At 40.6% G+C, this 27,317-nt stretch overlaps 1 protein-coding gene across 4 annotated transcripts in view; it reads left to right on the top strand.

Annotated features, from left to right (window-relative positions):
- Positions 1-27,317, top strand: part of CD2AP (CD2 associated protein) — a 158,567-nt gene that overhangs the window by 69,244 nt on the left and 62,006 nt on the right. For all 4 annotated transcript variants that reach the window (XM_073335813.1, XM_073335810.1, XM_073335811.1 and 1 more), the window contains 3 exons: positions 5,401-5,554; positions 17,563-17,663; positions 25,432-25,552. In XM_073335813.1, the coding sequence (XP_073191914.1) occupies positions 5,401-5,554; positions 17,563-17,663; positions 25,432-25,552 (376 nt within the window). The remainder of the gene's footprint in view (positions 1-5,400; positions 5,555-17,562; positions 17,664-25,431; positions 25,553-27,317) is intronic.

Genomic DNA, 27,317 nt, shown 5'->3' on the forward strand with positions numbered 1-27,317 from the left:
AGATCATTTATGAAGATATTGAACAAGATATTGATCAGGTCATTCTCTTTAGTCCTGCAGTCAGTCCTATTGAACCATCTTCTGCCAGGCAGGCAAGAGATGAGGATGGCTAGCAGTCGTATTGTACCATCTTCTGCTGGGCAGGCAAGAGATGAGGATGGCTAGCAGTCGTATTGTACCATCTTCTGCCGAGCAGCCATGAGATGTGGATGGCATGCAGTCCTTCTGCACCGTCTGCTGCCAGCCAAAGATGTAAAAGATAGATGGAGTGGATCAAAACAAGAAATAAACAAATAAATAAATAAATTTGCAAACTCCCCTCCTCTCCACCCCCCATCTAGGGGACTCATTCCTCTAGGTCACACTGCAGTCACTCACAGAGAAGGTGCAGCGGGGTAAATCTAGCCATGTATCAGTCAGAGGCCAGACTAACCTCCTTGTTCCAATAAGAACAATAACTTAGGTGCACCATTTCTTATTGGAACCCTCCGTGAAGTCCTGCCTGAAATACTCCTTGATGTAAAGCCACCCCCTTTGTTGATTTTAGCTCCCTGTAAGCCAACCCTGTAAGCCGTGTCGTCAGTCGCCCTTCCCTGCGTCAGAGCAACGGCAAACAATCGTGCATCTGAGTTGAGAGTGCTGTCCAGAGCAGTCACAATGGAGCACTCTGGAATAGCTCCCGGAGGCCAATACCGTCGAATTGTGTCCACAGTACCCCAAATTCGACCCAGCAAGGCCGATTTAAGCGCTAATCCACTTGTCAGGGGTGGAGTAAGGAAATTGATTTTAAGAGCCCTTTAAGTCGAAATAAAGGGCTTCATCGTGTGGACAGGTGCAGGTTTACATCGATTTAACGCTGCTAAATTCGACCTAAAGTCCTAGTGTAGACCAGGGCTTAGTAACCTTTTCAATTTCTCTGGCATAGGAAACTGGTTTGGTTCAGGGAGCCCTAACTCTCCTGTTTGGAATCCTAATAATTTTTGTATGTTTTCAGTTACTTTCCTGTTGTATCCAAAATTGTGTCAGGCATGCTACACAGATAGCTGCCCCAAACCAGAGTGCTAATTTGATGATTTTAAATATCACCGATGAACAAAGAGATAAAGAACGATTGATATGTGGAACCCAGTAATTGTTGGTCATTGCGTAGCTTGACCAAAAGGAGGGATTGTGAAAGTAGAATGAATCATATTGAAATTATAATTCATTAAAGAACTGCTGCTTGAAAGGTTTGTTGAAATGTAGTTGTCAAGAAGAGAAACATTAAGGCGTGTGAGACAATGGGTTCTCAAACTAATTAACTTAGAGCTCCTACTGAGCTAGGAGATTGGTAAACGTTTGTATGCAAATAAGATATGTATGTATATTTGTCAGTTTCTGCTTCCTTTTATCTCCTATGTTAAATTGGCTTTGGCTTATCTGTATAAATAAGTTAGCTTGAGCTTTTGAGGGGGCTCACATATATCTGGGTGCATTGGCAAAGCGCTTTGCTAATAAACAGAGTGGTCTGACAAATTCAGTGAGTCTTGAATCTGACTTTGACACAGGTTTAATACTGGTTTCAGAGTAACAGCCGTGTTAGTCTGTATTCGCAAAAAGAAAAGGAGTACTTGTGGCACCTTAGAGACTAACCAATTTATTTGAGCATAAGCTTTTGTGAGCTACAGCTCACTTCATCGGATGCATACTGTGGAAAGTGTAGAAGATCTTATTATATACGCACAAAGCATGAAAAAATACCTCCTCCCACCCCACTCTCCTGCTGGTAATAGCTTATCTAAAGTGACCACTCTCCTTACACTGTGTATGATAATCAAGGTGGGCCATTTTCAGCACAAATCCAGGGTTTAACAAGAATGTCGGGGGGGGGGGGGGAGGAAAAAACAAGGGGAAATAGGGTACCTTGCATAATGACTAAGCCACTCCCAGTTTCTATTCAAGCCTAAGTTAATTGTATCCAATTTGCAAATGAATTCCAATTCAGCAGTTTCTCGCTGGAGTCTGGATTTGAAGTTTTTTTGTTGTAAAATAGCGACTTTCATGATAGAGATCTTGTAGGTGTCTGTCTCTGTCTGAGGGGTTGGAGGAAATGCAGTTGTATCGCAGAGCTTGGCTGTAGACGATGGATCGTGTGGTGTGGTCAGGGTGAAAGCTGGAGGCATGTAGGTAGGAATAGCAGTCAGTAGGTTTCCGGTATAGGGTGGTGTTTATGTGACCATCGTTTATTAGCACTGTAGTGTCCAGGAAGTGGATCTCGTGTGTGGATTGGACCAGGCTGAGGTTGATGGTGGGATGGAAATTGTTGAAATCATGGTGGAATTCCTCAAGGGCTTCTTTTCCAAAGAAAAGAACAAAGAATGTTACGCCATTGTGTATGCTCTGGAGAAGCTGCGCCCATATATTTGGGGACGGCGGTTCCATCTGCAGACTGACCACGTTGCACTGAAGTGGCTTCACGCAGTCAGAGACTAACAAACAAACTTCTTCTGTGGAGTTTAGCTCTTCAAGACTTTAATTTTGAAATACAACGCATTTCAGGAGCCTCTAACAAAGTGGCTGATGCACTCTCCTGGGAAGGTTTCCCAGAATCAGCTGGGTAAAAATGTCCCTGCATTCTAAGTCGTTGTAGTCCTTGAAATGTAAAAAGTACTGTATAGTTCTTCATGTAATTATTATTAAAATTAGAGGTGCATGTATCTTATTAATTCTGTTTCCTAAACCTCCAGGAAGAAATCCCAGCCGGTGTGGATCCGACCTGAACCAGGCTGGCCAGCACCATCTGTGATTTGGGGGGCATGCGATAAATGAACGGGGGGGGGGAGGGAGAGGGTAGCTCCCTTTTATGGACCCAGCCAACCAGTTAGCTGTAAAATCCTTCTTTCTAGCTGTTCTCTACTTGCTTTAGCTGTAAAGGGTTAAAAAGTCCACTAGGTAAAGAAAAGAAAGTGGGCACCTGACCAAAAGAGCCAATGGGAAGGCTAAAACTTTTTAAAATTGGGAAATAAACTTTCCCTTTGTCGGTTGTTCTCTCTGGGCTGCCGGGACATGGAGCAGCCATGCTATAAGCAGGAATGCTGTGTAAGGTTTGAACCAGGTATGAAAAGTTATTTTCCATACCTAGGAGGAGTCATTGGGCTAGGGAATGTTTAGTTAGACACAATCAGGTTTATTTTTTATTTTGGTTTGTGGATCTCCTCTGTGCTAATCCCAGATGCTTTTGTTTGCTTGTAACCTTTAAGCTGAACCCCCAAGAAAGCTATTTTGGGTGCTTGATTTTTTGGAATTGCTCTTTTAAAATCTAGAGGAACTTTATTTAAAAGAATAAAATACTACCTCAAATTTAGAGATTTCTGATTCTGATATGGCATGGTTTGGAAATTACAGTTCTTCTGTTAAGACTACTTTTCATTCCTAGAGTATCAGATTCTGCACAGATGTTCAGAAATTGCATGTATGCTGGAAACAGAGAGGTTCTAGTGATAAAGGTGGGGATATTTCAGATATTTTCTTTCTTTTTGTTTTTTAATAAAATTTACCTTTTTTAAGAACAGGATTGGATTTTTGTTGTCCTAAGATGTTTGTGCATATGCCGTTTGATTAGCTGGGAGCAACAGCTAATTTCCTTTTTCTTCTTTCTCAGCTCTTTCCCTGGGGAGGGGAGGAGGTTTAAAGGACTTGAGGGTACCCCACAGGGAGGAATTCCCAAGTGCTTCTTCCTGGATCCAAGGGTGGTGGTGTGTGTGTTTTTTTTTTTTCTCTTTTTGTTTTTTTGCATTTGGGTGGTGGCAGCGTTTACCAAGCCAAGGTCAGAGAAAAGCTGTAACCCTGGGAGTTTAGTACAAGCCTGGAGTGGCAAGTATTATTTTTTAGAATCCTTGCGGGCCCCTACTTTCTGCACTTGGAGTGTCAGAGTGAGGATTCAGCCTTGACAGTAGCTACTGCTGAATAGGCAGGCAGGCAAACAGGAGGGTTCACAGAATAGGGCAGGGAGCTTTTACCCACAAAAAAAATTATGAGCATTGATTTCAGTTTGATTTTTGTGAATAACGCTTCCAACAGGAAGTGAAGAGAGTCTCCTTGATGTGAAAGCCGTGTCCTTTTCATATTATCCCTGGAGAGCCTCAGTGTCTCTCCATCTGAGTAGCTCTGCTGGATTTTCATGACATGGAAGTCTGCATATATTTCCAGCTGGATCTGTGTGTAATGTGTTTAGTGAAATAGTATTTCAATATATAAACAAGACTCATGCCCCCATTTAAGGATTCAACTGATATCACTTAGTAAATAAGTGTGCATTGCTTCAACTATTTTTCTGTTATTTTAAGTACTACATCTAATTCTACAGCACTGGTTGCTGAATTCAGTAGTGGAGGTGATAACCATTCAGTGACCATTCAGTGCTGATGTTACATGCAAGAGTTTCTCTTTATATTTTCTAGTAGCTTGTCAGGAACTACTGAGCATGTAATAAACTTTCAGGGTGCATATTTACTTTATTCAAAGTAGTAATTCTTTTTACAAATGAAAGCACTATAGTGTTTAAGTGATCTGATTCACTGGATTAATTGCTGAAAAAATTGAGTCTCTTCTGTCAAAAAATGTTAGTTCTTATTTATAGAGCTCTCTTGTGCCATCAGATTAGGCCTATGGCTTCACTGCAGGGCTGTTTCCAAATTAGATCTTAAACATTTTATATCGGGTAGGAACTTGGCAATCTAAATGTTCAGAGAATCTATGCAGAAACATGCTTATATTAGCTCATCTTCTCTTTCCTCCTGTTTATTTTATACGTTGCATCTTGTCATTAACCAAGACTGTAAGTTCTTTGGGGCAGGGACTCTCTCTCTTATTGAATGGTTTATAAAATACCCTGCAGCATGGGTCCATGATTGAGGACTATAGGAACTGCTATAATATAAATGGTAAAAAGAATAGGTGATACTGAAAATATTTTAAAAATCTTCTTCTTCACAATTTACATTGAAATACTGACAAAGCACAAATATGTTGTAATGCAGCTTTTATATTGATTTTCCCAGATTTCAGTGCATGCAGTTGTTTTTGTATAGAGATTGGAGTAGTTGACCAGAATTCAGGACACCTGGTTTCTTTTCCTGCTTCTGGACTCTCTGGGTACCTCAGTTTACCTATCTGTTAATTCCATACAACATCTAACTTACAAGGGTGTAGGGAGGATTCATGTTAAAAGTATCTTGAGATGCTTGGATGACAGATGATGTATAACTGGAAAGTGTTTTCTCCGTTACACCATGGAAAACGAGTACTTGAGTCTACAATAGACTAGGGAATGTCTCAGAAGGAATCCTATGATCTTTCAGCTAACTTAAATTACCCCTCAGTTTTGTAAATCTGTTGTGCCTTCTCTTTTTTTTTTACCAGGAAGTTAAGAAGGACCCTGAACCTAAGGATGATGGTTTGCCAATCAAGAGGGAGAGGCATGGAACTGTAGCAAGCCTTGTGCAGCGCATGAGCACCTACGGTCTTCCAGCAGGAGGATTTCAACCCCATCCTCAATCCAAAAGCTTCAAAAAGAGTATGTAGCTCCCCCTTTCCTTGCATTATATAAGGTACCTAAGATCAATGGCTTATAATACTTGTTTTCTCACCACTTTTACTCAGTGTTGCTTGAAATTTTTTTTTTTAGGGCCTATGGAGACCTGGGTGATGGGTGGGGCACTCCACTGCAGTCACTGTAGGTTTATATCTGAGCAGAACTTGGCCCTCTGACTTCATTGTGGTTCCATGGATGTAGCTGTGCTATATTGAGGACTGTATCGGAACTGCAAACTATCACTTTAAGAGTCGGGTGGTGGGAGGAGGAGGAGGGGAGTGACAGGTTTCATGGTCCTGCTCACCAGCTAGAGGGCTCTGTAGGGAAGGCGTACCCTAGTCAAATTCTGCCTGCAGATATGTGCAAAACGTTTATATTGCATTCTGTAGAAGCCCTGTGCACTCGCATCTGAGAGCAGAGTTTTGCCCACTGTAAAATGCAGAAGTTACAGAATGTTTTGTTCACCATAAAATTCCACCGAAGAAAGGACTTTGCTGTTCTGCCATTTTGCAGTTCTCTGGTGAAGCTCTGAGTGCAGCAACATAATACCTGGAGTGCAGGGTGGTTCACTGGCATTGTCGGGTGGTGGTCATCCTGCATCTTTTAGGCCATTTTGAACACTGAACACTATGATCTCTTATCTGCAGAAGGAGGCAGGAGAAATCAGCCAAATTTGTGATGTCATCTCCTTTGTTAGAGGGTCAGTTCTGTCTGAGCAATCAAAAATTCATTTTCCTATCTCGAGTAAAGGAAACATGTCTGTTCAGTGGAGCTCTTAGCTCGATTTTCTTTTAATATTTTATGTACCTTGTCCTGCGTTGAGTGGTACTAAAAATCATTTTTATGGCATTGTGAGTTTGCATAGTGCTGTACAAACAGTTATGTTCCCAGTTATGTTCCCTTTCCTAAAGAATTTATAATCTAAGATAGAAGAGACAAATGCAAGACATTCGTCAGCAGTTAAGTTAGGGGAGGGTGCAAGTATTAGACGTCAGATATGATTAATATCTGCTTTCCTGGTCCATTGAGCATCTGTTCCAAGAACACTTTGGAAAGTAAGGTTAAAACTGCTTTCAATAGAACCCTAATGCATTTCTAGATCTGTACAACCTTGAGATGCTTCCAGAGGCTTGACTCTCAGCATAATGAAGGGAGAGTGCCTTACAAAGCGTGAGACATTTATGAGAGATAATTTAGATCAGAAGGAAATGTTTATAGCTGTTTCCATAGTAGCCAGCATAGAGCCTGTTGTTCTTGACCAGACTCCAAAATCCTTGCTGGAAGTGCTGTTGTATCCTGGAAATCTTTTTAGAGAAGCTCTGTCTCACATCCTGAAGTCTCTGAGAATTCCAGGCTTCTGCTGATACTTAAGAAATGTTTCTAGGGTCATTTCTTTTGAGAATCCAAGGTTTTCTGACAGGATAGCAGATTGTCACTCTCTGGTTCATTCAGATTTCTTCTGTTTGGTAAAATTGCTAAATCCTGCATCTCCTCAACTGACACCTCTTTGAAGACTCATTGAAGAGTGTTCTCTCTCTCAAGAAGTCTAAAGAGGCCTTTTTCTGATAGTAAAGGAGACCACAGGGTTCTCTGTGGTACAGATGTGACTTCATCTTGTGACTTCATATCCCTTGGGTTGTAGACACTGTCTCCTGTGCTAATTAACTCAAGCCGAGTAGTATTACATGGCAAAACTCCTTTCTCCTTTCACTCTAGCATGCATTCTATCAAATTGCAAGTAATCCCAAAAACTAATTTGTGGGCAGAACACTTAATCTCAGTCCGTTTCCCCCCTGATTTTGGAGAATTTTTCAGATGGTTTAATATGAGGTGTCATTCGAGGTAGTTTTGGAACAAATTGAAAAACTCAACAGTAATAAGTCACCAGGGCCAGTTGGTATTCACCCAAGGGTTCTGAAGGAACTCAAATATGAAATTGCAGAACTACTAACTGTAGTCTGTACCCTATCATTTAAATCAACTTCTGTACCAAATGACTGGAGGATAACTAATGTGACGCCAACTTTTATAAAGGGCTCCAGAGATGATCCCGGCAATTACAGGCCAGTAAGCCTGACTTCAGTACCAGGCAAATTGGTTGAAACTATAGTAAAGAACAAAGTTGTCAGACACATAGATGAACATCATTTGTTGGGACATTACATTGTTTTTGTAAAGAGAAATCATGCCTCACCAATCTACTGGAATTCTTTGAGGGGGTCAACAAGCATGTGGACAAGAGGGAATCTAGTGGGTATAGTGTACTTAGATTTTCAGAGAGCCTTTGACAAGGTCCTTCTCCAAAGGCTCTTACTCAAAGTAAACTGTCATGGGATAAGAGGGAAGGTCCTTTCATGGATTGGTCACTGGTTAAAAGATAGGAAACAAAGGGTAGGAATAAATGGTCAGTTCTCAGAATGGAGAGAGGTAAATAGTTCTGTCCTTCAGGGGTCTATACTGGGACAAGTCCTGTTCAGCATATTCATAAATGATCTGGAAAAAGGGGTAAGCAGTGAGGTAGCAACATTTTCAGATGATTCAAAACTATGCAGTCTGCTTGGGACTTAACTATCTTGAGAAGAGCTACAAAAGCATCTCATAAAACTGGGTGACGGGCCAACAAAATGGCAGATAAAATTCAGTGTTGATAAATGCAAAGTAATGCACATTGAAAAACATAATCCCAACTGTACATATAAAATGATAGGGTCTAAATTAGCAGTTACCACTCAAGAAAGAGATCTTGGAGTCATTGTGGATAGTTCTCTGAAAACATCCACTCAGTGTGCAGCGGCAGTCAAAAAAGTGAACAGAATGTTGGGAATCATTAAGAAGGTGGTAGGCCCACATCTTGACTACTGTATGCAGATGTGGTCGCCCCATCTCAAAAAAGGTATATTGGAAAAGGTTCAGAAAAGGGCAACAAAAATGAGCAGGGGTATGGAACGGCTGCCATATGAGGAAAGATTAGTAAGACTGGAACTTTTCAGCTTGGAAAAGAGACGACTAAGGGGCGATATGATAGAGGTCTATAAAATCATGACTGGGGTGGAGAAAGTAAATAAGGAAGTGTTGTTTACTCCTTCTCATAACACAAGAACTGGTGGTCACCAAATGAAATTAATAGGCAGCAGGTTTAAAACAGGCAAAAGGAAGTATTTTTTTTACACAATGCGCAGTCAACCTGTGGAACTCCTTACTAGAGAATGTTGTGAAGGCCAAGACTACAACAGAGTTCAAAAAAGAACTAGGTAAGTTCATGGAGGATAGGTTCATCAATGTCTTTTAGCCAGGATGGGTAGGAATGGTGTCCCTAACCTCTATTTGCCAGAAGCTGGGAATGGGTGACAGAGTGGATCACTTGATTACCTTTTCTTTCATTCTCTCTGGGGCACCTGGCATTGGCCACTGTCAGAAGGCAGAATACTGGGCTAGGTGGATCTTTGGTCTGACCCAGTATGGCCATTTTTATGTTCTTATATTTTGTAGTTTTCAAGGCCTCTAGTAGCTTCCACAGATGCTGGGCCTGAAAGAGACAAAAATGTTAGGTTTCTTTTCCACGTTGACTCTTTGACCTCTGTAAGAATTCATCTTCACTTTCTCATCAACTTATCCCATTGCAGGTTTTTGTTTGTGTCTTCTGGGCACAAATGCTGGAGGTTCAGTGCCCTCCTTTTTTGCCTTAACACAACTCTCAAAGGTATTGGCAGCTGAACTTGAAAAGGAAGGTGTCAAGGCTCATTCCCCACTCTGGCAGTATGAGTCCAGAAGGTGGGGGCCCGCAAGGATTCTAAAAATAAATACTTGCCACTCCAGGCTTGTATTAAATTCCCAAGGTTACAGCTTTTCTCTGACCTTGGCTTGGTAAACACTGCCACCACCCAAGTGAAAAACTGCCTCTTGCAAATCCTGGAAAAAGTCACTTGGGAAGATTTCCCTGGGGCCCCTCAGCTTTTCCACCCCTCCCTTGTGGAAGCAGAGAAAGAAAACAAACAAACCCAGCTGTTGCCACCAGCTAATTGAAAAACACAGGCACAGACCTTTTAAAATACAAAACTAATCAGGTTCTTAAACGTAAATTTTATTTAAAAAAAAAAAAGAAGAAAGGAAACACATCTGGAAAATCAGGCTATTGCTAGATTTTTATAGAGTAACTGAAAAGGGGTTAAACACCAGGAATGGCTCCCAGGGGTCCAGCTTTACATTACAAAAGAAAACAAACAAAAATACCTGAGCTTAGCACAGAGGAAATCCACAAGCCGAAATAAAGAAACAAACCTGATCGCATCTATCTAAACATTCCCTGTCCCAATGAATCCTTCTAGGTATGGGAGATGATTTTTCATACCTGGTCCAAACTTTATACTACATTCCTGCTGCCCCTGTCTCTTCAGCCAAGAGAGAAGAACAGAGGGACAAAGGGAAAGCTTTTTTCCCATTTTAAAAAGTTCTAGCCTTCCATTGGCTCTTTTGGTCAGGTGCCCACTCCCTTTACTTTACCTGGGGGACTTTTTTAAGCCTTTACAGGTAAAGCAAGCAGAGAACAGACATCAAGAGGGACTTTATAGCTAACTGGACAGCTGGGTGTCCATAAAAGGGAGCTTTCCCACTCCCCTTCATTTATCACGGAGGGGCATTCTCATTACCCATAGAGGAAGCAGTGGTTCATTCGGGCAAGGCTGTTTTGCTATAATCTGGGCCTTGAGCAGAGGTGAAGATTTATTGGATGCTCATGGCTGCATTGCAAGATTAAGAGCTTATTAATTGCTGTCTCAGAACATGTCTGGTAGGACTACTGATCCAGTGGTTGGGGGAAGGCAGTAGATGTGATATGCCTTGATGTTAGTAAGGCTTTTTGGCACAGTTCCGCATGACATTCTCAGAAGTAAACTAGGGAAATGTCTAGATGAAATTACTGTAGGGTGGATACACAAATGTAAAGACCATACTCAGAGTAGTTGTCAATGGGTTGCTGTCAAATTGGGAGGGCATATCTAGTGGGCTCCCACAGGGGTCATTCCTGGGTCCAGTACTCTTCAATATATATTCATTAATGAGTTGGATAGTGGAGTGGAGAGTGTGCTTATAAAATTTTCAGATGACACCAAACTTGGAGGGGTTGCAAGCACCTGGGAGAACAGATTTAAAATTCAGAATGACCTGGACAAATTGGAGAATTGGTCTGTGTTCAACATGATGAAATTCAATAAAGACTAGTGCAGAATACTTCACTTAAGATGGAAATAACTAACTAGGTGGCAGTACTGCTGTAAAGGATCTGGGGGTTATAGTGGACCATAAACTGAATATGAGTTGTCAGTGTCATGCAGCTGCAAAAAAAGCTAATATGATTCTGGGATGTGCGACGGGGTGCTCCACTCCACTAGGATGGCACCTCCTCCTGGTCACTCTCAGGAATAGCTCGTCAGGTCAACACCCCTTCCTGTGGTTGCATGCAGTCTCTCCGCTTCTCTCTCTGGGTCTGCAGCCCTTCTCTCGCTTCACAAACTTCTGCTGCTTCTTCGTGAATCATCCCTCTATGCGTTTTCCCCTTCTGGGGTATTGAAGAATTCAGTCAGTCATCCTAAGCAGTCTTCCCATTCACTGACGCATAGTGCCTTCCTTCTACTCTGGGATCCTCTAGCAAGTAGTCAAGGGCCTGTTCCCTCTTAGGTAAAGGCAGTAAGACCTGAGTCCTATGCTACCTTCCTGGCTTCCCCCCTCTCTGGGTTTCTGGCCCAAACACGCCTCCCTTCTCCTAGGAAGTGACTGCAGAGTTTCCCAGCAGCCCCCTTTCAGCTTCCAGTTTTCTGTCGTTGTAAAGCCCAGCTCAGATCAGTCCTCGCCAGCTGGGCTCCCTCACTCAGTCTGGGGATTCGGCTGACCAAGTTTTTTATATTACACTGACTGACCAAGAGAATATGAATTCATAAAATGTTAATATACTGTTGGCCTGTGAACTGGCAATGCCTCCTTAGAAGTGGGTCAGCACATATGTGTAGAAATTGCACTGAAAAGCTTGTTTACTTGTCTTCTCCATGACATATTTGGTGCAACTTCTATTCAATAAAACAGAGGACCAGCCTGTGATGTAATCATTCTAGGTTTCCACAGATTATCTGGGAAGTCTCTTACTAAGACTGTGAAATAACAAAATTGGCAATCCATGTATTTCCATTTCTTGCTCCTTCCACTGTTAAAGAAATCCAGAGAACACCCAATTTGTTGTCTGCTAAGTTTAAACAGCTGTAGAGATGCTATAGCATTCTTCTTGGATCCCATGATCTCTGTGAACTGATGAATCTAAAATTTATGGTTTCTGCAGGGTTTGTCCTTGAACCAACAATCATCTGTATTGTGAGATTGTGCCTCTAGCAAAAGCACAGGTTTATTTTAGTGTTGTCTGTATTGTGCTTTCTGCCTAGCCCTCGGTTTATTTATTGCATAGGTTACATGATACTCTTTCCGCTCCCTGACATCTTTAGTAGCTGTCTCAAATGATACTACAATTTCTTGTGCATATTTTAGGGTCAAATTAGCTTCAGTCAGTAGATGGTTTTTGTATTGCTTCATTTTGTGTACCACATGCTAACCAGTCCCTTAATGCATCACTTAAACTATCAATGCTCTGTTAATTTCCTTAATCCAGCCAGATATTCAGAAATTTTCATTTTCTTTTTTGGTTCCATATACAAAAATGAACATAATCTCAAGTTATTAGTGGCTTTAGGGGTGGGTGATTTTGTAGAATTTCCACACTCGGTGTTTTCTCTGGATTCAATAGGAGCTTTTAACTATGCAGCAGGTTATAAATTGAAGTCTTTGATACACTCTGTGAAATGGACACTCTCTTCTCATCCGTTTTTACTGTTAACTGTAATATACAATTCCAATCTCTATGTAGGTGGGCCAGTCCTTTACTGAGCTATCAAACAAGTCCATTTTCCCCAAATAGCTAGGAAGTTTTAACCTTTTTTTCCCTCAAAATCAGCAGTCTACTCAGTTGAAGTGGCACCAGGCTGAAGTTTCCTTTCTGTTTCCCTAGCCCTCTGCAGTCACTCTGTTTCATTTGTATTGCTGCATCAGGATTCCATCTTCAATGCCAATTGTTGTTTGGGAAAGTAACTTGATGTCACAAAACTTTGCGAACGTCAGGCAGGTTCTTCAGCATGAGAGGCCAGAACAGCACTAAATAACTGCTAAGAGTTAAAAACTCAAAACTTTCTTTTATCACAGTGATTTCCAGCACAGACAATTTTGCTTGTTCCATTAAAGAACTGTACGTTACTGCAACAGGGAGGCCTGGGACTAGCTAGCCTTGTTCAGTCAGCCCTGCCTGTGCCATAATTAGCTGCCCTGTCCCCCCTGGAAGAGCTGGACTAATTGGGGTCAGATGATAGCCTGATAAACACCTGGGCCTAATAAGGTCTGAGAAAACCCAGTTTGGGAGGAAGAACTACAGAGAGCTAACTGGGCTTCTGTGGACAGCCCTAAAGCAGGGTTTAGGGGACTCCAGGGAAGCAGCTTGGGAGTCTTTGCTATATTCCAAAGTGCGGAGACTCACAGAAGGCAGGCTGAAGAGGAGCCCAAGTGGGGCAAAAGTAACTTTTGGGTTTTTTGGTCTTTTGTTACTCCAAAAGGAGATTGAACTCTGAGAGTGACCCAGCCAGAGGGTTGAGTCACCTGAATCCCTGGGAGAAACAGAAAACCTGGGGGACAGGAAATTGAGGCAGGGAGCACCTGCAGAAGTATGCTTGGCCAGCAAGTGAGAGGCAGGGCAGGCATGACCTGTGACAGTTACTCTCTATATAATTTGACTTTTCCTTATTTTGTCAGCCACCTATGTTGCTATATCCTCTCCTAAAAACTGCTAATACAGAGCTGCTTCTTTGGCAGTTAACTTCCTCCAAGGTGACTGAAGAATACTGTTGTGCACATTCTTCTCCAATGTTACTGAGTGTGGCCATTCTTTAGGACTGTTTCTAATAGCATTGGGACAATATCTCTTATCTATATTTGTAGTCACTAGCGCCTTTATTTAACATTTAAAAAGTCTTTACTTTTTTTGCTTTTAATATCTATTTTAATGTGAAACTGAAGTTATTTTACTATGTATTCTTTGGGGGAGGACTTCTGTGGCTTTTGCAAGAAAGTGCATTCGCTACATATGCGGTGTCTTACCTGGCAAAGTTTCTGAGGTGGGAACATTAATTGAATAACTCTCTGAATGAGCAGAAAAAGAAACAAGAAAGCTAAAACAAAAGTTAAGCTATATGCAGATTTGTGTTGAATGCTCCCATTTCCAGGCTCAGTGTGGCATTTAGCACAGAAATATTTTTCAGCAGCCAGAAACATGGATCCAGCTGTGGCACCTAATGTCTTAAGGCTTTACTGTTTTTATTGCCAGGCTCTTGCCACTAAGAAAGTGCGTGAAGGACTGTGCTGGTTCTTTGTGAAGTTGTTAAAGGAGTGAACGTCATTTAAAAGAGCTCCAGTGTATTTTGACTTTGTATTGCTCTATGATGACGTGGGTTCTCTTCATCAGTACTTCCCTTTCCCCACGGAAGTGAGGTGGCTCTCACAAGGTAATACGTGAAAGACTTCAGATTAAGAGTGGAAATGTATGTTTCCCTGAATGATCAGCAATCTCCTTTTGTTCATGCTTTCTATATTAATCTTAAGTGCCATGTTTACCTTTGACTGCCTTGAGCATCTGAATGAGCTTCTCTCCAGGAGCAGAATATGAATGTTCTGTGTAAGCTTGACAAAGAAGCATTCTTAAGGAAGCTTGGAAACTGGTCTCTTTGAGCACAAGGCAGAAACGTGGTGTAATTTCCTCTTGATTTAGACGTCCTCAAGAAAATTGGTCACGAACTTGAGTCAGCATCTGAGGGAACTTCAGACCCACTTTTGGGACTGCTTCCCTCATGACCTTTTAGAGAAGAAAGATCACTAACTTAGTCCAAAATGTGGCTGACTCAGCAGCATTAGTAAGCCATTGCAGGGCAGATAAAGAGCTCTTTCCTGTGACGAGATCCTGCTTGGGGCCATATTATTAAAAGATGCTCTACTGTATTGAGTTAAAATATTTTTGAAATTGAGCGAAGTATCATCAAAATTAGTATCTTCCATCCCTGGAAGACTTAATACATGTGAATATTGGGTGTGGCTATAAATTGCTAGAATAAAATCTGTCCATGCCCCTGCAGGGGCTGGATCAGAGGCTGGAGCCAGGTCGGGCCTGTGGCCGGGGTTGCAGGCCTTGCTGCGGTTGGGCTGGAGCAGAGCACAGCTGGGTGGTGATCCCTCCCAACCTCTCATGGGGGCTAACCTGGGCCCCACTCCGCCACCTTCAACGTTCCTTCATGCCCCCTTGAGGGGGCATTCTCCACAGTTTTGGGACCACTGTTCTAGGTGAACCATAATTATGAAATTACATGAAGTACTAGTACATCACCAGAACACCACAAGCTGCTTATGTTCCAATTAGCCTCTCCAACCTGTCCCTTTAAGTGGAGTGGTGGAACCATGTTGCATTTGACCACATATTCAGCCAGTTTTTGAATTCTTGCTGGCCTCTGTTCCTGACCCAAGGAGCCCACAAAGCATGCATAGGCACATCCCTTCCTCCCACAATGTGAGGAAGGGCAACTGGAGCTGCCTGGAAGATAGCAGAGGGGCAGGAGAGGCCAGTGAGGCCCTTTACACTTTCAATATTCAGTAACACAAGAACACTTCTTGATTGGAATGTATGTGGTGGCTTTTTTTGTTTTTTTTTGTAAAACACCCCCTTGCAGTGAACCAAAACCTATTTCTGGCCAGGTGGGTATATTGTCTTGGCAGCAATGGCACAGAATCAGTATGGAAATGGGGCAGATTAGGGAAAATATTTTTAGAAAGTAACCCACAGTATACGGAACTTGAACATATTGCTTGCTGTTTTTCTTATCTATCTTCTGGCTCTTTTAGATTATAAACATGTTTTCCTCTGTATTTGTATGTCCCCTAAGGTGATACATTCTTAATTCTAATTGTGAGTTTGGGGCAGTTCTGTAATCTCAGTGGCAGCTTTTAGATCTTTTCAACTGGTAAAGTGAACTTTAAGGCTTTATTGAAGGCACATAGCTTTTCTCCTCCTGAGATGTAGAACTTGGGGGTAGCCAGTGTAGCAGCTGTGTACTTAAGTAACCAAAAAGCAATGTATATCATGTAAGTAAAGATTGTTGCCCCATGCTTTTTTTATATGTTGTCTTAAATTTTGGCGTCTGTGTTGGGAACTGTCTCTATGTGTTGACAGCACCCAGCAGTAGTTGGGCAGTACTGGAATACAAATAATAATAAAATCATAGAAATGTAGGGCTGGAAGGGACCTCGAGAGGCCTCGAAGGGACCTCATAGTCCATTCCACTCTACTGAGGCAGGACCAAGTATACATAGACAATCCTCGACAGGTGTTTGTCTAACCTGTCCTTAAAAACCTTCTATGATAGGGTTTCCACAATCTTCCTTGGTAACCTATATCAGAATTTAACCACCCTTGTAGTGGGAAAGTTTTCCCCAATATCTAACCTAAATCTCCTTTGCTGCGGATTAATCTTATTATTTGTCCTATCTCAGTGGATATGGAGAAGCACTGATCACCATATAATAGCACTTAAGATCTATGAAGATGCTTATCAGGTCCCTCTTTCAGTCATCTTTTTCTCAAGACTAATCATGCCCAGTTTTTTAACCTTTCCTCAAAGGTCAGATTTTCTAAACCTGTTGTTTTTGTTGCTCTTCCCTGGACACACACAGCAATTTGTCCACATCTTTTTTTTTTTTAAAGTGTGGTGCCCAAACCTGGACACGGCACTCCAGCTGAAGCACCAGCAGTGCTGAATAAAGCGGGACAGTTACCTCCTGTATCCTACATACAACACTCCTGTTAATACACCCAGAATAAAAATGTTCATTCAAGATGGAAGTTGCCTTGGAAAGTTTACTATCTGCTTATTAGCTGGAAAACTTCTTCTAGAAGTTCTACTTCTAGTGGGATAAGAAGAAACCATCAAGGCTGCTACAGTAGTGTCATTTCAATATTAATCTGGAAAACTCTAACCTTGTGACGTGTACAGATTTGGCTTGTGGTGCTACTGCAAGCTGCTTGAGCTCTCTCTTACCAGGATGCCATCAGTCCTTTAATATTTGCATAGCCGTGTATCTTTTGTCTGTGAAATATCCTGTAGTGGGTTGCCTTTTCTTCCTAGATTCTTTTTGTGCCACTTAATACTGATTGATTAAATGATAGGCTTCATATCCTGATTTACATGCTGGAACTGGGAAAAGTTTTGTACTCCTCAGATTCCAATGAAACCCATGCCCCCCTTTTTTTTTTTATTATGTTCAGGTTCTGAATGCTCAGGCAAAACAAATATTATTACCCCCAAATTAATACCTAACAAGGTATTTTTATTTCATGCAAAGGATGTCAGCATTTCCTTGCTGTGCAGATCATCTGACATTTTTGTAGGGATGGGTGTTTGCGAGAAAGTGTAGTCATAAAACTTGAGATTCATAAATGTACACCAGAATTACTCCCTATGCCTAGATCAGTGCAGTAGGTAGCTGACAGCTGTTTTGATTGTTGCAGTCTTCTCACAGGAAGTAGCTTGAAAATAATTGAACTGCTTAATCTATGACTCAGTTATGTATTAATATGCTGGTAATAGGTAGTACACTGTTCACTCCTTTGTAATTGGCAGAGTGTAAAGCTCAAAAATGGAAGCAGTCAGTATTTGTAAAGGTCTACCTAGCTCAGGGCAAGCTGGATTTATACTGATGTAAATGGACAATTGGAAAACTAGAAACTAAGGAAGTATAGTTAGCTCCTTGGGATGATTTACAGGTGTTCAGATATGATCCTTGAAAGATTTGAATATGGAAAAGTACACAATTTATTTTTAGGCAGTTTCATTTTAATTATGTTTTTATAATGTCCCTTCCACCAGAGTTAAAGAAGCGGCAGTGTAAAGTGCTGTTTGAGTATATTCCACAGAACGAGGATGAACTGGAGCTCAAGGTGGGGGATGTTATTGACATTAATGAAGAGGTAAGTTATGTTTATAGAACTAATCCACTCGCATTTGGCCCAAATGAAACCTTTATTTGGCTGAAACATTGCAAAAATGGTGAGGGAGGCATGATTTTCTGTCTCTAAAATTTTTAGTTTAGAGGTTTTCTGTTTTAGGAATAGCAAAATGTTGAATTAACAAAGACCTAGTGTTTAGCAAATACTAGTCTATAAGTTATTCAAGGAATAACATGTACATTAGTAAATCATGTTCCATTACACCTTAATTTCCTAAAAATACTTTCTAGTTCTTTATGGTTTGTACGTGTGATCTTTGCCTAGAGGTTGTGTTGCTATACGGACTCAGGTTATTTCTGGCAGATCATCTGTAAGTTCACACACAGGAGCCAGGCTTAGATGAGAGTTGCATTATTAGACTAGACTTTTAGGGGTTGTCTTTTCTTGCAAAGTATTGTCTTTTATTCTTGAACCTTTGAACAAATCAAAGTAGCAACAAATGTGTAGTAGATCAAACTTGGCAGCCATTTGCTGAGGAGTGCAGATCATCATGAACACACCACTCCATTGCATTCTCTTTGCATTAGCATACTGAATACAGAGTGCAGTTAAAGAGCTCTGTCTTGATATTGAAAACCTTTCATGACATTGTCCCTACCTACCTGGAAGCTCAACCATATCCTCCCATGATCGCTGCTTTACTAGAACAGTCAAACTTTCAACCAGTAGTGGGGTGGCTTGTGAGTGTGGGAAGAAGGAACTTTCACAGGAACTATAGTATAGAACCTAGGGAAAAGGTAAGCATGACCCCAGAAGCAGCCATTTTCGGACCTAGGTGCAAAATTTATTCTTCAGCTCAACTTTCTCAAATCTGCATGTTTTTCTAGCTATTTCTCCTAAAGTCTATGAAGGAAGGAAGGGAGATTTACTGTTCCTTCTATTTTTAAGCATTTGGGAGGCTCTCGGATACTGTATTATATGGGGGGACAATATAATTAGCTACATGGAAACCAGCAGTGTTTTATTGTTTGTTCGTTTTTTGTTTTTTTTAAATATGCGGTTTGACCTGGCTCCAGCTCTTCAGATAAGTTTGACCTATTAAGGGGCGCTGATATCCTCCCCAGAATAATACATGTTGCAAAAAGGGCCTTGTATATCCAGAGAACAGAGCAATCCTCATGATTTCAGATGTTTAGGGTTAAGCCTCATTGACTTGTAGAATTTTTTGCTAATTTTTAATAAACAGAGCAAATGCTTTTGCAGATTATGGCTTAAAGATGACTTCTAAAATCACAATACATAAGTAGTTTTTTTACTCCTCCAGGCAAATCTCATATTTTTAATGTGTAGTTAATGCTTAGGTATAACAGTGATAAGTTCTTTATCAACACAGATAGAGAATATTGCTCATTCAACAGGCAGTTTTCATTGACATTAATAATAAAATGTTTACGAAATTGCTGTTCCCAAACCTTTGATCCCAAGATCTGAATTCTTTGTATCACATGATGCAATGAATTGTACCAAGCAGCCTTACAGAAGGTAAAAGATCCAAGGCAATATTTAAACAAGCTACCTGATGCTATTTTTCATTCCTGGCATCCTTCAGCTGTGTTTGTTCAAAGGTAGTAGTGTATATGTTTGATATAGATCCAGGCATTGTCACTGGCCTTCTCCATCAGGTTTCCAAGTGACTTAATGACCCTGGTTTACTGGGAGGAGTGATCCTGTAAATGTGGTGGCTGTTGCAAGGACTAATGTTAATAACATTTTTGATTTTTTTTCTGCATCTTCTCAAGAGTTCAATACAGGGAGTCCTCGGACTTATGACACAATTCATTCCTCAGAATTGCGTTGTAAGTCAAAACTGCTTTTCCCGTAGGTATCAGTGGTATGAAGGGGGGATTGGTTCCTGAACCAAGGCTTCATACATGATTTTTCACCACAGTAACCCAGATTTTTGTACTAAATGAATTATAGATGACTAATGTTGCAACATCAATGTATTTACTGAACACTGTATTTTGTAAACAGCATTCAAATAATCACACAAACTCACATATGCTGCCCAGAGTGCAGGCAAAACACAGGCTCAGAAAGCCAGGAAGAATGGCATACATGCTGAGTCTAAGCAATCACTGTTCATGCTTTTTAATTGGCTGAGCCTGGGGCTGGGAGCCAATCAAAAATAAGTGGCAACCGGACCTGGCAACAAGCTATCTTGCTGCCTCAAAGCCAATCAGAAGCGACCCCTTCCAGCTCCATATCACTGTAATACAATCAGGAAGTGATTTCAAGCAATTTTATGGAAATCAAGCATCATAAGGGTGAAACAAGTGTTGTAGGGGCGAAATGGGCAGTCAATTGAAAAGCGTCCGACGTAAGTTGGGCTTCATAAGTCCAAGGACTCCCTGTATCTAGAAAAATGGCATAGTAGCTGGTGGAATGCAGATTATCAATCATACAGCAGGACACTTCCATACAGCTGCTGTCATGGTGATAATTCTAGCGTGATTTAGGATAAAGCTGACAAAGGGGGCAATTTTTGCTGTTTAGACGCAAAACCAGGAATGTGAACAGTTCCAGGAAACCATTACAAAACATAAAACATACCCAATGTGGCTTACCTTACAGGTTGCTGATTTCAATGAGGGACCAAAGTGCTCCTTGATAAATCTTGAGACAGAAGATATATAAATGACAATAATGTAATTCCCTTCTCTCTCAGGCTAGAGAGAATTCTGTTAACGTGCTTGTCTGTATTAGAAAAATAATCAGCTATGCCAGATTGAATCCCTCGAGATCTCTCTTCCGAGTGACTGTCGGAAGAGGTTCAGTAATTAGTTCAGTTTAAAAAGCATTTGTTTAAATATTTAAAATGCTTAGCCTAACCTGAGTAACTGTATAATCTTTCTGTTGTAAGCCCTTTGTTTCCTCAGTCTTTTCTTTCTTTCTGTTTGTTACCCCTGCTTATCATCATTATTATTATTTGATTTGTGTCAACATAGTGCTTTGAAGCCCCAGTCTTGTACCGTGACCCCGCTGTACTTGGTGCTATACAAACACAGAAACAAAAGACAGTCCGTGCCCCAAGCTGCTTAGAATCTGAGCAAAACTAGATGGTAAATTAATTGATTGGGACCTTCTTTGTAGTAATATTTATGACTTCTGCTACTACATTTACTGCTGCTACATAATATATACTCTACAGCTGCAGCAGCTACAGATCTCAAGAAGGGTTGAGGCCATATTGGGCTAGGAAGTGTACATACACGGATTAAAACAGTCCCTGCCTTGAAGAGCTTAGTCTAAGAGAAGACCGATATAGACCAACATAAAAAGCAACTTGCCAAAAACACAGTACAATTTTTCCTCAATTTTGCCATATAATAAACCCACTTTCCCTACCAATTTCCCTTTTTCCAGCTGTCAGTCAAGGTTTTAATGTGTCCTTTTAAGCCCCTAGCACAGATTTGAGAACTGTAAAACAATAAATACTAATGTCCTGTCATTCAGACTCATTCATCTATCGATCTTTCATTTACAGCCGATATTTTTAAATGTGTGGCCAGTGGTTCATTTGATTTAAATTATGTAACATCAGTGTTTTGAACAATATTCAAGCTTACAATTGGTAAGTGTTAGCAGCAGAACTGGATTTCTTTTTGACTGAAGGTTGGGAGTGAGCGAGCTTGCTTGGATCAGTTTCTCCTCTGTTTAGGCATCTGAAAATCACAATTTTTATCCCATTTTTTGTTGCAGTGGTTATGTTTGTGAATGTTTCTATGCAACTTCTTTAGTGACCACTATGTACAGATGGCGTTTAGTGAACGTAGTAGTAGTGCAACTCCCTCTTGTGGTCAATACTGAACCTGTTACATGCAAATGTAATGCAGTAGAATTCCAAATATCCAAATCGCTTGTGTGATTAAAAAAAAAAAGGCTTGGATAATTGGGAGTCAGTTAACATGAATTCTGTAGATTCGGGAGATATGCTGACAAGTTAGATGTTTGGACACTGAAGGTTTGGCTTCTGAGGGCTATAGTTCTTGTAAGATCTACCTGATTTAACCACACATCTGGTTGTTGGGTTGTAATTCTGTACCTGGCAGAGGCAGGAATTTAACCAGGAAAGAAAAGTATTCTGTTCATGTTGTTATACCACCCCATTGCTAAACTAGCTGATCATTTAAGAAAGGAAGAAGTGAGCTTAGCAGGAAATGAAGAGTGGAATTCACATTTCTGTACCCCCAGAAGTTTTGGGGAGTTTTGGACAGCACTCCTGTAGGTGATCTCAAGGTTGTTTTTTTTGTTTTTTGTTTTTTTTAAAAGAATCTGAATAAATGGAAGGGATTGTCTCATAATCTAATGAAACAATTTTTGCCTTTGAAGATGCTTTTCTAATGTTCCATACATCCAGAAATAATACCTATTTTAAATCAGTTTTGTTGATGTGTCACAAATGTATGCACTATATTTAGCACAGAAATGTCTTCTAAACAGTTTCATGCTGTATTGCTTACAAAATGCAGTGATTGAGTTGAAACTGTAAATAAATCTTTTTGTAATCTGGGTATTAATTTCATGTCAGAACAGAAGCAGATTATATGAAATGGAAGGCAGAGCTTTGAATAGCTACATTTTTAAGATTAGATAATACCGAAGTTCATAGCTATTTAGTATCTTATCAAAGCAAGTACAGCTATTTTTTTTTCACATGGTGAAATTCAAATTGCTAATTGAATTTCTTTCCAGAATCATGCATGTCATTTCAAAAGTCAGTTTTTTCATTGTTGAAGACAGCATGACAGCGCTTCAGTGTAGACACTACCTATGCTGGATTCTCTTGGCCTAGGTAATCCACCTTCCTAAGAGGCAGTAGCTAGGTTGACGGAAGAATTATTCCATTGACCTAGCGCTGTCTACACAAGGACTTAGGTCTGCTTAACTATGCCACTTACAGGTATGGATTTTTCACACCCTTGAGCAATGTGTTATGCCGACTTAATTTTTAAGTGTAGACCAGGTCTTAGCCAAGTGGAAATGTTTCTCTGTCTGGGTGCAATAGAAATGTATATTTCCAGAAGCTGCAGGTATTCCTCTTATTCTTGACTATCTTCTTTCCCCCAAAACAGTGGGTTTGCTCTTCAACTCTTTGTGGGTCCACTTGGCAGCAATCAGTATGTACCACCCAACTTCACATAGTTACTCAGTTTTTGCTCACCCTCTGACCACTAGAGTCTGGAAGAGTCTAATCAGACTCTGTCCTCCAGTAAGGAAACCTACTCCTCAGCGGGACTTAAACCTTGTTTTTTCAGTGCTTGTTTGCTTGCCATTCTAATCCGTGGCTACATGTTCCATGTCTTGCCTGACTGTGAAGGCTGCATTCTTAGTGGCCATCACCTTAGGCAGGAGGGTGGGAGAGCACTGATGACAGATCTGTCTTATGTCATATTCCATGTCTCATTGCATGTACATCCTAAGTCGTTTAAGAGTTTCACCTGAACCAGTCAATTCACTGACCTGTCGTTTTTTGGGTTTTTTTTCCCCCTTCCCCATTCCACATGCATCTGAAAAAGTGAAACTTCATTCCATTGAGCATGACAAGCCATAGTCTTTTATCTACAAAGGATAAATCCAGTGAGAAAGAGTTTGAGGTCAAGCTCTATCCTCTGAGGATCCCTAAATGGATTTCAAGTGGTATCTCATTCTATGAGCTCTCTAATCTTCCTCTGCTTCGTTGGGTGCAGGCTCATCCTACAAGAGCACAAGCAACATCAATGACATTGCTTCAGGAAATACCTCTCCTTGACATTTGCAAAGCGGCTATGTAGAGTTCCATCCACACATTTGCAAGACATTATGCTTTAGTACAGGACTCCCGATGCATCCTTTGGAATGGTGGGCCTTCAAACTGCTCTGCCTCCTGTATCCTCGCACCCTCCTCCTACTTGAGTACTGCTGGTCAGTCACCCACAGTGGAATATACACAGGGCCCAGCAGTCCATGAAGAAGAGCAAGTTAGTTACTTCTAATAATTGGAGATTCTTCAAGTTGTGTGATTCCTATCTGTATTGTTCTACTTGTCCTCCTTCTCCTCTGCTTCGAATCATTCCTGGATCCATGTAGAGGAGGAGGATCTGGAGAGGTGGTCTGTCTGCTCTGCCCTTTATCTCCTCAGTTGGAGACATAAAGAGGGCAAGGGGGCATGCCGCGAACGAAGATTTCTCCTACTGGGGGCGCATGGAGCGTGTGCGTACCCACAGTGGAATATGGATAGGGATCACGTATCTTGAAGAACCTCCAGTTACTATAAGGTAAATAACTTTTCCAGTGATATGTACTCTAGGAATAGCACACATGTCTAGTTTTATTACCTTCTTCTTGAAGTACAGTTTGGGGTGTAAAAAGCTGAATGGTGCCTGAGGAGGAAACTGGCGAACTGTGATAACTGGGCGAACAGTTCCTTTCTTTTGCTATTTGGGAGCATTTATAAGCAGGTTTTGGACACCAGTTTTTATTTCCGTCCCATATAGAATGTGCCAATCAGTGGATCCGGGATTTTTAAAACCAGATCAACAGCTACAGAATTTTAAGTGCAGATTAAAGACAGGGAAAAGGCCTAACGTTGACTACCCAACAATAGTCATCTCATTAGGCAATCATATTCGAGAACCAGGATGTCTTTGGTCAGAAAGACAATCCTGACCATAAAAACGTGTCCTCCAATGGGCAGTCATGATCTTTGCATTCAAACAGTAAATCTTTCCACTCAAATGAAGAAAATGAGCTTTCATTTAAAAAGCATGCCCTGGGTCAGGCACAGAAACCTAAAACACGAGACTAAAACAGACCATGTAAAGTCTCAATATTTTTTCCTGTTACTTTTTGTCCTCTGTATGTAAAACACATCTTCAAACCACAAAGTAAAACAATAATAAACTGCAACTTTTGGAGTATATTTAACTGGTGTTCATTTAAAGAGTGGATTGTGTATATTATGGTTCTGAAAATTATTTAAAAATTATTTTGATAGCATGTCTTTTATACAGTGCCAGCAGGTTGTTCCCCCCCCGTTTCTTTATCATCTAGGCGTGTCAGACTGTTTTTAGTTCTGCTTTAAATTATACAGTTTCCTTAATGGTTTAAAAATACTTCAGCTGAAGGAGGGTCATGGAATAACTAACACCAAGAATCTGGAATCCCGTGAGTCCCAAGAATTGGGGCATTAGAGTTCACCATGGGGTCTCAAGGGCTTTAACTCCTAAGCAGGACTTCTTATCTCCAGTGGGGAAAAAATAAAAATTGGCATCCATTATTTTACAACCAGTTTAATATTTTTCCTTCCCATTAAGTTTGGATCACTTGATTATTGGGAGACGGCAGACTTGTAGAATTCTACTTGGGAAAGAGAGAGGGGATAAAAGATCTGTCCACTGATGATTAGTTTTAATTTCACATCTTTTTTGCCACTCAAAATAGGAGTAAGTGATGAGGGTCCCTCTTATGCTGTAGAATAATTGCTGTGCTGAGAAAAGTAGTGATAAAACACATTTCTTGAGATGTGGCTGCCACTGTATCCTTCATGATTTTCTTCATTTTAAATTTTGTTGAAGTTTTGAACTTTTTCAAAGTATTTGCTAGCTTCACATTGTGTAGTTATAGTGTCTTGTGATAGAATTATTTTAATTCCTACTCTTAGCTATACTGCCATAGTTATTTATTGCCGTATCAGTGAGTTTGTTTCCCTTTGCTTTATTACTAATATGGGAAATATCTCTTTTTACAGGTAGAAGAAGGCTGGTGGAGTGGAACACTAAATGGCAAGTCAGGATTATTTCCTTCAAACTTTGTAAAAGAATTAGAATTGACAGATGATGGGGAAACACAAGACGTTCTGGAGGACACAGGTAATAATCCATCATATTATCTAGAATACAGTACCCTTATCACAGTAACTTATACCAAGAATTTAGTTTTGGAAAGCTACAGCAATAGTGAAAGGAAAGTTATGTAGATTGTGAGGGCAGGGACTATCCCTTTGTAAAGCAAGTAGAATTCTGGCAATACCGGGTTTGAGAGAACCTCAATAATTTGAGAGAACCTCACAAAAATGTAATTACATTTTTTCTTATGTCTCCAATCACAAAATTAAGGTTAAGGCCCGGATCTTGCAAACACTTAAGTGCATAACTTCAGTGATAATAGGAGTATTCATATGCTTAGAGTTGCCATTAGCAGTAATGTATGATACATCCCCATTATGCCGTGTCTTGTGTCCTTGATGAATTTCCCTTTTTAATATTACCAACTTCAACTATTAACTCATCACTTTAGGATTACATCAGATTTCAATCCTTTGTGGTTATGGTTTCATGACCAGGAGAATGGCAGAAGTAGACTGTAATAGCTGAAAAGCATCATAATGTTGATAGGGACTCCAAGCAAATGTATGGTTTATAGGAAATGCAATGACTTAATCTAGTTTCTGTAAACTGTAATTTAGAGAAGGCTTTACAGTTTGAAGAAGAAAAACTTGCTCATATAGAACACTGTTTGTCCACAGTGATATGCAAAGTGAACAAATCAGTACCAAAAACTGATCTTAAGACCTGTTTTTTTTGACAGCTACATAGTGATCAAAGAAAAGAGAGCATTGCAAAAATTTCAGTAGACTGTACTTTAGTTGTAAGGGGCTCTGAGCTTTTAGTTTCTGGCAAGGTGGTGCCTAGAGCTGGAAGAGAGAATACGCTAATGTGGGGAATATTTCTGCGGGTTTTGCATCAGTGCTGGAAAAGTTATCAGAAGCAGGACAAAAGTGTGAACTGTTCTGAGCAATTCAGGAATTAGTTTAGCAGCTGTTCTGTGAATCAGGACTAAAGACTAGTTGGTTTAAAAATAGCTGTTAAATTCACAAATCCAGTGTCTGTGCTGTGAAATTATGTTTTTCATTTCCAAACATAGTGTTCTGCATAACTTGCAATGAAAGCCTATTTTCTGGTGGTAGCTATTAAGGATCTGTTCTTTTCAGAAATGCTGAATGTGTAACTACATTTGGAGTTGCAGGTGCTCAGCACTTCTGAAAATCATGTTCCCAATAGCTACCATGCATTATATTTTGAGCAACATTATTTTTTTTTCTTCCCTGTTTGCCAGAGACAGCAACAATTGAGTAAGCCCCCCATAAGGGTGTGATCCTTTAAGACTAACATGCATCTTGTAGCCTAGAGGCTTCCTATCAGTGAGAAGAAGAGCTGGAGGGGAGTGCTTTTGTAGATGGGTATTTCCCTCATAGATGCACAAAGAGTAACATGCTTAAAGGAAGGTAGGGAGAAGATTAAGGCCCATATGACCAGTTCTCAAATCACAGTTGCAGGAGGGGGAGTGTTCCATCAGAAATGGAACACAGCAGTTCTGAGGAGTTCATACATACGTACGAGCCCCTAGAAAGAGCTCGAGTTGAAGGGCTAAAGTTAAATGATATGAAAGGGTATTTTGAGTTTGATAAATAATTGGAGTTTTAAGTTTCAAATGACTTTTATTTTTCCCATGCATTCTTCAGGTGGAAAGCCAGTTTGCTTGTAAATACTAGTGTGGGGGTCTTTTAAGCTAAAACATTTAAAAGCAGCTCCTTGGTCAGGGGTGGGCAAACTACGGTTGCGGGCTGCATCTGGC

Source organism: Lepidochelys kempii, chromosome 3 (assembly GCF_965140265.1).
Source record: "Lepidochelys kempii isolate rLepKem1 chromosome 3, rLepKem1.hap2, whole genome shotgun sequence".
In the NCBI taxonomy this organism is placed as follows: domain Eukaryota; kingdom Metazoa; phylum Chordata; order Testudines; family Cheloniidae; genus Lepidochelys; species Lepidochelys kempii.